Raw genomic sequence first — 14,709 nt, 5'->3', positions numbered from 1 at the left:
CCAAATACCCCTCTTTTTCTCATCCCGGTTGAATCATGTATGCTCGTCCTGAACAGCATGTAACTTTCCTTTGGACATTATGCAAACAACCAAATATTTACCAAGTGCTTTACTTTTACCAAATGTTGTTTTAGCTTAATTTTTTTTATATCAAAAAGCAGAAATATCAAGTTATGATCAACCTTGGACAAAAACGTTGTTAGTGACAAATTACAAACAATACGGTCCCAATAATTTCTTAATTTAAATGAAAATGTTACATGCCCTTTCAAATCGAAATTTTGTACGAGTTATCTATCTTGAAGTTATTTGGCTCATATCTAAAAAAAAAAATAACGAGAATAAAAAATGTTGCTTATTTTCCGTTTTGATTTATTCACAAGTTTTGAAGGAAGACATGATTAAATTTTGTTTACAAGTTGTTATTGGTTTTGAACTAGCTCTCAGTTATTGTGAGTACTCTTTTATCGGTGCTATACATGTTTATCTTTTTTTATAATAGTTTTTGTGTGTTTCGTGCTGATCTATTGAGGTTAGCCATTTGCAACTACGTATTCTAATGTATTGCTGTTACACAACTGCCCCAGGTGTTTAACCCTGCCACATTCTTAATTTGTCTGTCCTAAGTCAGGAGCCTGTTAATCTGTAGTTGCTGTTTGTTTATGTCTTTCAGATTTAGCACGGGTGCAGGTCTAAGCTTTGTAGGTAAACGTGTATCATTGGCTATCAACCCACATTTCCTTATTTTCTTTGTATAATATACTTTGTGAACATTACACAAAAGAATCAATCGACAAATGATCGTTGCTTACAATAATAGCTGCAATAATAGTAGAAATATAGAAAATGAAATAAAAGATATTTTACGATTGACAATTAGACAACTACCCACCAGATACCAAAATTACGTAGATGTAAAACAAAAAGTTTTTTTTTTTAATTTTAATTTTTATTCATACATTTGTTTTACCTTAAGCTGGGGTCACACATTCACGATTTTTACTGCCGTCCTTGACAGGACCATTCCCGATTAAAATTTGTCAAAAGTCTGATCAAGATCCTGTGAATCGTGGATGGAAATTCGATTTGTATCTTTCGCCAGGTAAATTTCGACCGAGTCTGTCACGACTGCGTCCCGATTCTACCGAATGTAATCCGACAGAGATCAGATAGTGACAAGACAGTGAACCGACGCTGACGGAAGTTATCCGTTCGAAAACTGTCGGCATAATCGAGATGATCGGGTACTGTCGGAACGTAATCCTATCACGGTCCGCTCTATCGCATTGCAAACGGCTTTGTCTGGTCTCAGTCGTATTGTATTCTGTTATTATCGGGACTTCTCCAGATCATTCCCGTTCCACAGGACACCGTCCCGAAAACACAGAACATTGTTAGGAATTCGATCCGATACAGCAGAATCTGTCACGACATAGGCACGATTGTAATCCGACTAGACAAAATCGGCTGAGTTTCCCCGAATGTTACGGGACGCACCTAACTGTCGGGGTGCTTTGCCGAACTATTCGGACCCTTCCCGACCAGTAGGAATCTGTTACGAACTAAAACGACTGCGTTCAGACAATAATAGGACATTCCAGATAATTGAGGATACTAATCCGACTTTTTCACTTTTCGTGTCGTATCGCTGTCTGATCTCAAACGGGAGCAATAATCGGCAATGTGTGAACCCCGCATTAAAGAGACTGAATATTCAACCTAAGTTCCTTAAATTCACAACGGATAAAGAGAGATAACTCTGAACATGTACGGACAAAATTAAAAAGATTTTTATTCGAAGGAACACAAAATATAGATTAAAATGTATAAAGTACAACAAATACAAGAGTGATACTTTTCCTCTTCGCATAAAGGAGAACTAAACTACGAAATAGCATTTGTTTATTTCATTTAATATAACATTCTGAGTAAAGTAAAGTTTGTGTGGTAAAATAAAAGATAATACATAATCCGTTACTACAAGAGTCTATTGCTACAGAGTGAAGACCTTCAAAAGTTTCCCGTTCTTGAAAGGTACATATTTGCACACTTAACGTGTTCTTATTTAATTTTCTCTTTCGTCTCGGTTTTTATCGAAACTGTTGCACAGTCCATCCGTATCATTTGCAAGACCCATCAAACTTTTCTCCCGTTACAACACATTTTTATGCGTTTAAATCTTTTGTTTTGTTTTGATTTTTTTCATTTTTACAGTAAGATTGAAACGCAAGTGAATTAAGCTATTATAACATTTCCTGAATATAGAAGCTTCTTACTGTACATACATGTAGCATTATCCAATAGAGCATTCCACTGTTGAGATAAGAAACAACAATACAAGCAATTTTCCAATGCATCTAAATTTCGTCAAGTGCGGCGTGTAGGTATAAACCTCTTAAAAAAAACCCTCTATAAAACCTTTGTTAATAGAAAACCAAACCTCCCTCTCTTTATATCCCTCTCTCTCTCACATGTAACATTATCCAATAGATAAGCAATTTTCCATTGCATCGATGATCGACAGCCCCTTGTCAAAGTTTATTGAAAATAAAGAATGCGAATCAATCAAACAGGTCGTAATTCAGTTAATGTCTGACTTGACAAATTCGGTAGTAATGTTAGATGATTGGATTTTGTACCGAATGAAACACAAATTTAAATGAAGAAATTCTATAGTAAAAAAATAGCAGGTTTAGAAAAAAAACTAAAACGATTCATTTGTATTTGGACATGTAAATTAGTAATCGTGAATCTGTAACTTTTGTAACAAATAATAAGAATAAGAATAAGAATAAGAATAAGAATTTTATTAGTATAAAATCCAAACAATAGGATTGTTACTAAAATATACAAAAAAAAACCAAACAAACAGACAGTGGCATATTAAATACAAAACGATAGTCATTAAACACTACAAACATGTAGCATTGAAAGAAAAACAAAAACATAGATTATTAGTATTAATTATAATACTATTTTTGACAGCATGCCTCCTCTTTAAAATTATCTGTTAAAATATTATGCTTATGCTACAAAAAATATGTTATAATATATATAACATTATAAGTTGAGCCATCAATTACACAGTTCATATATTGACATTATAATTGTTTCTTTCATTATACATTTCACTTATATAGTTAACAATGATAAGTAAAATATCACATTCTTCGCAGGAAAATATAAAATCAAATTTGTTTTCTTCACTCATTGAATTAAAACAGGGGACAATACTAGATATTTCATCAAACATTTTGATCCTAGTTTTATTAATTTCTGAACATGCTATGATAAAATGAAATTCATCTTCCACCTCTTTATGGCATAAAGGACATATTCTATTTTCTTAAGCTGTTTTGTTGTATCTACCACGTTCAACAGCCAGCATACTATTACTTATTCTTATTTTAGCATAATTTGTTGTAACATTTTTATCTAAATTCAATAAAAGGTACTTTTCTAGTTCATACTTTACTTTAAATTTTCTGTAGGTTCTTAGTTTATTTCCATTTATTGAATTATCATCATTAAAGAGACAATTTCTCCAAAATATAATGTAATTTTCATTGAGCTTCTTCACGATGGCTAAAAGTAATCTTTTTTTTAGAGAAGGTACATTGATTTTCCCAAACATGAGTGAAATTCAATTTTGAAAGTAGCATTTTAACTTTTGAAGCAAATCCATCATTTAACTGCTTGTTAGCTTTATAAACATTATATAATGAGGACTCATTTTCATTTGACTTTAAAATATGTAACCAAAATCCTACAGAAGACTTAAGGGCCTGTTTACCAATAGGGTACATTCCCAATTCAGCTAATACAGCTGTATTTACTGCCTTTGAATTAACATTTAGAAGACCTTTCGCAAATTTGATTTGGAGTTTTACCGATTCCATAGATAAATATTGAGATTCAAGAGTTTTGTTGTTCTTCACAATATTTAGCGACCATATCTCACTACAATACAGTAATATTGGGCTAACACAAGAATTAAATAGTTTCATATGGGAAAAAACATCCATCTCATCAGAGTAGAGTATTTTTTTATACAAAACAATGCCTTAGAAGCTTTTTTACATAGGAGATTTACTGCATTAGTGAAAATTCCTGATGGCTTGAATAGTATACCTAAATATTTATATTCTGTGCAACATTCAATTACTTCATTATTCAATACAAACTTGTCTTTAGTAAGTTTTTTACCACTTTTATTAAATATCATTGTTTTTGTCTTGTCAAGATTGACAGTCAAGTTCCATTTTTCACAATAAGTATTTAACTTATTTAGACAATTTTGTAAACCTTCTGAGGATTCTGATATTAATACTAAGTCATCAGCATATAAAAGACTAGACAATTTGATGTCATGTAATGTTACAGGATCACATGTGTTATCAAACATTGAGGTTAAATCATTTATATAAAAAGAAAATAAGGTAGGACTTAGAATGCAGCCTTGTTTTACTCTAACTGTGGAAGGGAACATATTAGTAATGCCTTCAGTGACTTTAACTGCAAATAAAACTTCTTTGTACATATCTTTTAGAATATTAAAGAATGGTCCATTTATGTTATATTCAGCAAGTTTGTGCAACAGAGCCTCTCTATTTATATGCTTTTACAATTATTGTAAACTTTTTATATATTGTGACTTAGACGGAAATTTGTCTCATTGGCACTCATATACACGTCTCCTTATTTATTAGCTAATTTCAAAGAATGACAATTTATAGTTTCTTGTACTGTTTCTTAGTCGGGCATCTGCATTTGTTTGTTTTCAATCACGTCGCTAAATACTCATTCTACTTCAACAACGTAGACTACAACCTCCAAAAAGACACCAACAAATTGAAGACCTATTGGTGACCTTCTGCTGTTGTCTGTTCTATGGTCGGGTTGTTGTCTCTTTGACAAATTCACCATTTCCATTCTCAATTTTATAACACATAATCTTTACTTTATTGATAAAATATTCAAATACGTCAGTAAAATGTAAAAACGCTTCTAACAACAAATATGAAACAAATAACACTGACGAAAAGGACAAACCATACATCTCCCGATCAAAAATATGTGACAATAGTACCGTAACATGTATGCATGTGACATTTAAGGTAGATAATAAGTAAATGTTTTTTGAGACAGAAATTTTTTATAATTTGCCAAAATGAAGATCTTACTACGCTTTTTTCAAAAATATAACAAAAGTATGGGTCACCGTGCTATTTTTCGAGCTATGAGTCGTTAAAAACTGCCTAAATTTGGTTAGTTTGTTCATGAAAAAAAACCTAAGAGTGCATAAAAAAAATTCTATGAGATAGAATTTTGAAATAAATTGTGAGAAGATAGGTTTCATAATATATTTTAAGAAAATGAAAAGAAAACATGGTGTCACCGAACTTGTTTTCCTGCCACAAGTAAAAATAAAAACTTTCCCTATTAGTCCAGAATAAATTTTGTACTAAAAGAGTTATCTCCCCTTAAATGGCTCATTTGAAAAAAATGATTTTAAAAACCAAAAAGCTTGATATTTGTTAAAATATTTTGAATAATACAATAAATTTACAAGTTTTCTTAACATAGATAAACAGTCTAACCATTAAATTGCAAATCTGTTTCCAAATTTGTTGATTTGGGCAAATAACTAGACCGATTTTGTACTGTAATTGTACAATCCGAGATGGCGGTATACTATGAATCTACCTTAAGGGCAATCACTTCTTGTAAAAACTATGTATATGCTTTATGTCGAACATAATACACACTGAAATACTGGGAATAAAAAATAAATCACACACTGTTTATAAAAATCACTCAATGAAATTTAAAATAAAACACATGATTCAAAATTACACACTGATAAATTAAAAAAAACACAAAAATCGCACCCTTTTACGAAATAACATAAAAAAAAATTGGTGCCCACTTTCAAATAAACCGCTACGAAGGTTATCAAGTCAGTGTGCATCAATTTTTTTAGGCTTTTTCTTCAAAGTCAGAAAAAAATATAACAGTCATTCCTTAATGAAAATGGGTTAAACATAATTTTCGTTTATTATGGGTTAAACATCTTGCGCTAAAAGGTTATACATTACTTCCGCTCTAAAACGTCTGATTTTTTTCTCACTCAAATGTCTTATCAATGCGCTTAAATGTCATCCACTTATTTAAAACTGCATCTATTATATAAGTAAACGATATTTTCGAAGATAAATAATGTCATAGAATTTGAATGAAATTACTAAATGAAAAATTAACAAAAAAAAAGAGGAGAAGTGAACATAAGAAATGTTTTCTCTATCAACAGATAGCCGTGAAATCGGAGTGGAAGACTTACAGCCGATTGCATTGTGTGTGTAGGGAAAGATAATATGTTTGGTTAGCTTGCTTGTTAGCAGAACCGTGAAGGCATTATTATGTTAGGTAAACTACCCTCCTTTAAGTGTAGACTTAGTCTGACAGATAAACAATCTATCTGTCTGTAGGACTAGACTACTGACTACTTCGAAAGGAGGGTAATATACCTTCACTAATAATGACTTCGCAGTTCAGCTAGCAAGTAAGCTAATCATACATATTACATTTACCTACACTCTCAATGCAATCGGCTGTAAAAGGTATTCCGATATACTCCTCTTATTTATATATGCAGGGATCAACATCTAAAGAAAAACTATTCAGGTTTTTAAATTCGTGTTCTAACATTTGTACAACGGTTTACATATCAATGTTATTCCCTATACACCTATTTGTTTGTCATAAAACGTTTGTTCCTACTTTTTCTTCATGGACTCAAAATACAGACATTTTACAGCATGTAGATTCTGTGTTTCTTGGCTCACTGTTTTAACATCTGAAAGTATTTCAATCTCATGAAAATTGCAAATTGATACACAGTGAAGTAAAATACCAGATTCATACCGGATGCAGCATATTTTAAGCTTATGTCGTTAATTTGGCATTTAACACGTCTGTTTCCAATTAGCTTCATATATATCTTTTTTATAATAATTATTATTTTCATAAATCACCATCATGGCCGAGTAAGCCAATTTGAAATATACATATCAGGTCTCCAAACTGAAATTCACATTTGTCCTTTTTCATAAATATTTGCTTACTATGTACGGTTATTATCCCCTTTTTTCAACAAAACTATAGCTCTAAAAATATCTTTCAGGGAATAATGGTCATAATTTGAACCAGTAGGGGACGTGGTTTAATTATGAAATCTCCTTGTACGGTCAAATTATCAAAAATATAATGTGGTCACCAACAAATGAATCACATCAGTCGAAATTGAACTGTTTCTATGGCAAGACGTTTTACTACTTATTATTGAACAGATATATCATGTTATGGAGGGGTATCTGTGAAAAATACCTCTCCATAACATGATATATCTGTTCAATTATAAGTAGTATATACCGTGCGTAACGTCATACTGTTTATTAAGTGATAGTGTTTTTTGTGTTTTTGTGTGTGAATGAAATGACAATAGGAATCACATATAACATTTCGTTAAACATACCTTCTTTCCTACAATCACACTGCTGTTTGCAACAATTTCTCCATATTCTCCATGGTAGAAATAACAGATTCAATGGAACAGGATGTCGGTTTCTATATTGCGTTATTACTGAGTATCTCCAGTATTTCGACAGTTTGTCCGAGTCCTTTTGCACTTCTTCAAAACGAGAACTGAAAAAATAACATGTCGATATAAACAGTGATTTACTCTTTTGGAAATACTCAATCAAGCGAAAAAAAATTCTCTTTACATTTTCTGAAGTACCATATCCTACTCCCTTTCCACTTTGCGGGTGCGAGTGCTGCCTTGTAGTGGCATTAGCCTGCTCTTTTTCGAAATCTACAGAGGTGTCTTTTACGTGCAAGACATATGTCTCTCTCTAAACACGGGTCAGCCATTTATCGTACCCTTCCGACTGACTATCATCGTTTCCTCAAGATTATACTCGCAAATGGTGTCAAGGGAGAGCTGAAACTGAATTCAGTCCCTGACATTTTCACCCGAAACAATGATCGAACCAGGAACCTTTGTGTTAGAAGTCCGATGCGTTAACCACTATACCACGGTTCTCCAAACCACTACACAATCGCTGGTATGTTAACGTGAAGAGAAAAAAGAATACACAATGTATTGAATGATATAAGAATATCAACATTTCGTGTGTACTCTTGACTAGAAACCATTTATAAACTATCGCTATGATCCTAGAAAATTGTTGATGACATGTGACCCCCGTTAATCAAAAAGGTAAACATAAAATACAATACAAAACAGGTCAGCACATGAAACAGTACAATGTCGATTTTCTTATTGTTTTTTTTTATCATATTTTATAGATCTAAACGTATCTATTCCTCTGCTAACATTCTGTAAAATACTTATTTTTGGTGGGTTGAATCAACTAGCGACATTCTTACTAATGATTTTCATAGTTTAAAGTTGCAATCACTGCACATGCGCAACCAATTTCCAATAAAAGTTAAACCACAGGTCGAATGCCTACATATCCAAATGAGGTTTAAATATAGACTTGGAAGTAATAATTCATCAGTGTTTTTGTCAATTTATTGTGACAAAACTGAATCAAACTGACTGCTAATACCAAAATATCATTTCAAAATTCCACTTTTATGAACATTTGAAACAAAAACAATCAATGGCAAAAAATAGTTATATATGAATCTATCTAATTATCTGTAGATTGCCAGAGAGGTAAGCAAAACATGATCTATGCAATATATGAGTTATCTATGAATCCATCTAGTTGAACAATATATATCTTTGAATCTATGTTGTTAAACAATATATATCGTTTGACCTATCTTGTTGAACAATACATATCGTAAGACCTATCTTGTTGAACAATATATATATTTGTATCTATCTGTGTGTAAATATTTAAATTAATTATAATAAAATAGCTGTGGCCAGTACTGCAAACAAATCTTAGTTTTACAAGCCATCTCGAATAATCATATATTATGTTTTTGTCGATATCGTAGCTCATGAACCATTAATAATACACCAGTAAAAGTATCACAGAAACAGCGTACCATGTATAATTAATTAAAAGTAAAACATTTAAGAATTAAAAGTAAAACAGTAAAGAGTAATATTTACGTGAACAAGGCAATAATCAGGTTAACCAACAGTAAGTTCGTGATCAGCATGTAAAAGGCAGCAATGACGATTACCGCCCAGTCGTAATCAACACAACGTTCATACGTCCCCGGCTGATTTTCCCATACAGAAGTCTCAAATGTACAGTTTCCATTGACACCATTGTTGTCGCCTGTGAAAAAACAATATTTTATGTCTGAGGACACACAACTGTTTTCTCGAATTATCTTAATGTTCTCTTTTTTTTTGCATGACATAAGCATTTTAGAGTACAATGATGTGCAGTAACGGATCTAGCCAATTGTTAAAAGCTTTAAGGATGGTCCCAAACCAGGACGAAGGGGAGGGGGATCCAACTATATATCCCCTTTCAAATGCATTGATCGGCCAAAAAAAGGGGGGTCCAACCCCGGACACCCCCTCTGGATCCGCCAATGATGTGTACTATAAAAAGCATGTTCTCCTTTCTATCATGTGTATTGTGATCCAGCTAGGGTACTTATAAAGCATGTATAAACCGATCTTAGTTTATCGAAGTGTTTGACCTTAGTAAGAGTCAAGTTGCTCTCAACGCTATATATGTAAGTCGGAATAAGGAGACCTAAAGTAGCAGGAATTTGTTTTTTCCGATTCTTTATAATCTTTTAGATCCACCTTTGATGTGTGTAGTAGCCACATTTCCGGTAAGGACTGGTGATAGATTTTAAGGACTTTATAGGTGCATTGAGCATCAGAGCGCAGTGTATATATATATATAAAATGAATTTCTGGTCCGAGATCGTAAAAGATAAATTGTTAAGTAGGTATATAATAGACCTTTCGCATCATTAATACTTAATTCCTACCATAAATATGTTCACTACCTTTCCACCCGTACCGTAGTCGAAATTGTTATTCCCCCCAACCAATATATCCCGCGATTTAATATAAGTGTTATATTGTATAAATAGCATCTGCCTTTTGGATGGGAAAGCAATTCGTGAGTAAGCCGTGCCCCATAATTAAAAAATTTACAAAACGTCAACAGAGGGACACTGTACGTCAAAACTCTCGAAAATTAAAAGAGTCAACCATTTCAATTTCTGAACACTTTCCGAAAGCTATACATGAAAAATGTAAACTATTATTTCCTGTGTATAAAAAAGCAAAGGAGGCAGGTAAAAGAGTCTCGTTTAATAAAGATAAACATTTTATTGATGGTGATCAGACTGTGGTTATATCAAACGAACTAGTCAAAATTACACGTCGTTAGTCAGGTGATAGAATGTCGGATACATCGTCGGGTCTAGGGTTGTCAGTGGCCGAAAAAACACCGAGCCGCAGAGCGTTTCAAGTATACAACCTAGTAAATCTTCAGTGAGTGATGGCTCGTCTAGTGGGTCCCACTTTGAAGTTTTAGCAGATATACACACAGGTCCAGATTAGGACACATCGAGAAGCATCTCCTTTATTAACTTTTTGTATTGGAACATTAATGGTGGTTTACATGATAAACTTAATGAGTCAATTTTTTTTATCTTACGTTCAAACATATGATATTGTTATTTTGTCTGAGTGTTGGATTGATAAGTCATTTGATGCTATTGTAGATAGTTATATTTGGTCAAAAAGTAAATATAAACAAGGCGGTGGACTATATTTGTTAATAAAAAACTGTTTATATATATTCAGAACGATACAATTATATGGCTCAAGGTGTCAAACGATACATCAACTTGTAGGTTTGATTATTTTATTGGATGTATATATTTGCCTCCTGCCTATTCAAATATTATAAAATGTATAATTGTGATTTTTTCTATGATTTGTTAAATTCTGTTGAAAAATAGTCATCAGAAACTTCATGAGTATTTTTACTAGGTGATATGAATGCAAGAACTGCTATAGTTAATGATTTTATAATAAATGACCATGTATGTGGCCCCATTTTTGATAGTTTCAACCATATTTTTGGGTATTTAAGTGACACAAATCTACCAGTAAGAAGAAATCCAGATCGAAGTAGTAATGAGTTAGGGTTAAAATTGTTAAATCTGTGTAAAAGCACTGGTCTACGTATTTTGAACAGTCGGCATAAGGATGTCTTAGCTAATGACTATACATTTTGTGGTTCTCGGGAAATGAGTGTTGTGGACTACTTATTGGCTCCATATGACTTTTTACACATTATAGACCAGTTTATTGTTTGTAACTTCACTTCTTTTAGTGACCACGCGCCTTTACATATTGCACGATTCACAAGAACCTGAGCGTAACAGTGGTACGTCAAACAACTCATATAATAGTTACCGATGGAAGGAAGAACTAAAAGATCAGTGTCATGAGTCTTTAACTTTAAGTGGTTCATTTAGCCAGATAATATTTTTCTGATATTGAGAAATCCCAAGATGGTATTGACAATTATGTTGAATCGTTTACCTCCAACTTGATGGACATTATTTCACCATTCTATTGTAACTCACATAATTCAAATAATACTTGTAAACGTACCCGTAGAAAGACGAACCGATATAAAGATGACAAACCATGGTTTAACTACGAGTGCAAAAGACTTCGATCTATCTATATTAGTTCTTTGTATACATTTAATAGAGACAAAAATGTTGGAAATCATCAAATATTTATCATGTCTAAAAGAGAATACAAGCGTTTAGAAAATAAACTACAACGAAAATATAAGCGTCAAGAAGGTGATATGATAGCTACATTGCGTAAAAGCGACCCAAAGAAATATTATAAACTGTTTCAAAAGAAGAGAGCCAAAACTTCTGATGTGTCACTTTCAGAATTCTTCGAACATTTTAGAAATTTGGTCACAAATGATGATATTAATGTGACAGTCGACACTCCAGAGACCGTTTCCGACACAACATATGATGAACTTGATCGAATTATTACACAAGATGAAATTCTGAAGAGTATTTCTAACCTTAAACGTGGTAAAAGTCAGGGTATTGATGGTATATTTAACGAGTTATTAATTGAATTTAAGGATATTCTGCTACCATTCCTAGAGGAAATATTCAATATAGGTTAAATGAATTCTGGTATAACCAAGACAATTTGATTATTGATACAAATTTATTATTATTTGTAAAAACAAGGATATATGATCAAGCAAAACAGACTTTGAATGATCAACTGAACGTTTCATCTAAGTGTTATTTATATAAATATATTGTCAATAATGTATGTTTACAGAATTATCTAACTAAACATGTGAATTATAGAGTGTATTTAACTCGCCTTAGATTGTCTTCTCATAATTTGTTTGTTGAGGTAGGCCGTTCTCATGGAGTAAATAGGTTAGATAGAAAGTTTACTCTTTGTACTTTGAATATCACTGAAGATGAATTCCATTTTTTTTTACAATGTGAATGCTATAAAGACTTAAGGAGACAGTTTATTAAACCATATTATTATAGACGTCCATCGTCGTTCAAATAAGTGCAACTTCTCAACACTGAAAATGTAAAAGATTTGCGTAATTTGTGTAAGTTCTTGTTTAATGCACTTAAGGTTCATGTGGACCGTACGGTTAAAATGGCCGTATTTTCACCTCAAAATTTACTCTGAGTACAGACAAACCTGCGCATCTGTAAAAAATTTCAGGCATAGCATGCCCTAGATAAAATAATTTCATACATGTTTTATGTTTTAGAAAAATAAAAACTTACCAGGATTTTGCTGTGCACTTTTTTTCATTCCTTCAGAAGGTGCCAAAATAAACTAAGTTGGGAAACAGGTTTCAGAACTTCCCCACAGGTAATAATTGGAGTGAGCAGCATATGAGCAGTATTAATTGACATAGATATGAGATGAACACTAGATACCTGACAATAATTGGTTATTTAAACTGTGTACCTGAGTGGACCATATCAAGGTAAACTCAACTGTTTGTTAATTTTATCATCTTCAGCAGGGACGAAAAAAAGTGTACGGCAAAATCCAGTTACGTTATGAATTTTCTAAATCATACAATGCATTTGAATTTTATTTATCTAGGGCATGCTATGTCTTAAAACGTTTTCCATATGCACAGGTTTGCATGTACCCATAGTAAATTTTGAGGTGAAAATACGGCCATTTTAGCCATAGGGTCCACATGAACCTTAATCATAGGACCGAACTGTAATTGGTCAATACTTGATATTTATTATGTCATATTGTGCTATAAAAAATGTATTTGTATTTATTGCAATGATAAGCATAATGTGCTTAAAGTAATAAAGAATTGAAATTGAATTGTATGTGTGTATTTTCATTTTATCAATTAAATCACTAAAGACACGTGTTAATTTCACTTAATTGGTAAATTAAAAATACACTTACATCTATCTTGATGATAATATGTTTGTTAAATTATTAAGATATCTCTATATATGTTACAGTGAATTTGTATAACCAGTGATTAGGTAGAATCCCTGAAATTATCAGGGATTATGTAGAATCACTGGCTGGTTTAGGGATTATATATAATCTTTACCACTATATCCACATTTGAAAAAAATGAATCAAATTTTACGACATACCCAGGAGAGAATAGTGTTCAGTAAAAACATCCCAACCTCCCCCCAAAAATAAATAAATAAAGGGAATTAGCAACCTCGAACTGGTTCAAACAAGATACCATGTCTTGTGGCCAGGCGATATCCTTTTTCAGATTTTTTGTGAACAATTGCCATTATGTTTTTTTTGGATTTCCCTTTCCTTTTTACCCTGTCAAATTGCTATGAAAATATTACACCAAATACCAGCTTCCTCTAAAATTTGGTCCTATTTGTCAATCATTAGTTCTGCCTGTTTTTCATACATTTAGATGCGTAAGCTCTCTCAGTTTGAATTTCTGGTTCATTTGAACAAAAAACAATTCCATTCTCAATTTTAAACACAAAAACAAAATACCAACAAAACAGATGTTCTATAATCGTCTTCACCATTTTTTTCAAATGTTTCACTAATAACATGATGTGTGGATTTACAAATAAAACATTAACATCCATTCGACGCTGGCTTTTAATAATAAAAAAAAAAACAATAATACATGTAAAGGTATTGCTATAGCAATAACTGTCCTTTCATAGATCTAGATATTTCAGTAAAACACCAGAAACTTTTATAAAGATTTTAAAAACTCAGATAAAAGGGATGATTTTTATATATTGAGTGCCTAAAATTGCTAACATCAACTTCATTTGAACTTTAGTGGATAGTTGTCCTAATGGAAATCATACCACACCTCCTTATTTTTTACATCAATAGTCAGTTAATGTAATGAAGAAACATATTTTAGAAACACATAGTGTGTACTGTTAAAAACTATTCAAACAGAGCATTTTCAAGTACAATCAAGGATATCATTCGTAACTATAAATCAACATGCCGACATCTTATACGTTCAGATATTTCACATCCAATCTTTTATGATAATCTTCTTTACAAAGCACAATAATTTCGGCATTCACCTCAAAAGCTAACAGACTTATTCTGAAGGGATGTTATTATGGTAATGTTGTCAGATCATAAAAGATGGCATATTTTGGTATTAATATTGA

General features: G+C 32.1%; 1 protein-coding gene across 2 annotated transcripts in view; it reads right to left on the bottom strand.

Moving 5' to 3' along the window:
- Positions 1-2,864: 2,864 nt before the first annotated feature.
- Positions 2,865-14,709, bottom strand: part of LOC143080171 (transient receptor potential cation channel subfamily M member-like 2) — a 55,225-nt gene continuing 43,380 nt past the window's right edge. For both annotated transcript variants that reach the window (XM_076255896.1, XM_076255897.1), the window contains 3 exons: positions 9,155-9,326; positions 7,535-7,704; positions 2,865-6,856 (listed from right to left, as the gene is read on the bottom strand). In XM_076255896.1, coding sequence (XP_076112011.1) covers positions 6,777-6,856; positions 7,535-7,704; positions 9,155-9,326 — 422 coding nt within the window. In that variant the 3' untranslated portion in view covers positions 2,865-6,776. The remainder of the gene's footprint in view (positions 6,857-7,534; positions 7,705-9,154; positions 9,327-14,709) is intronic.

Source organism: Mytilus galloprovincialis, chromosome 6 (genome assembly GCF_965363235.1).
Source record: "Mytilus galloprovincialis chromosome 6, xbMytGall1.hap1.1, whole genome shotgun sequence".
Classification (NCBI taxonomy): domain Eukaryota; kingdom Metazoa; phylum Mollusca; class Bivalvia; order Mytilida; family Mytilidae; genus Mytilus; species Mytilus galloprovincialis.
This window is presented reverse-complemented; position numbering and strand designations above follow the sequence as displayed.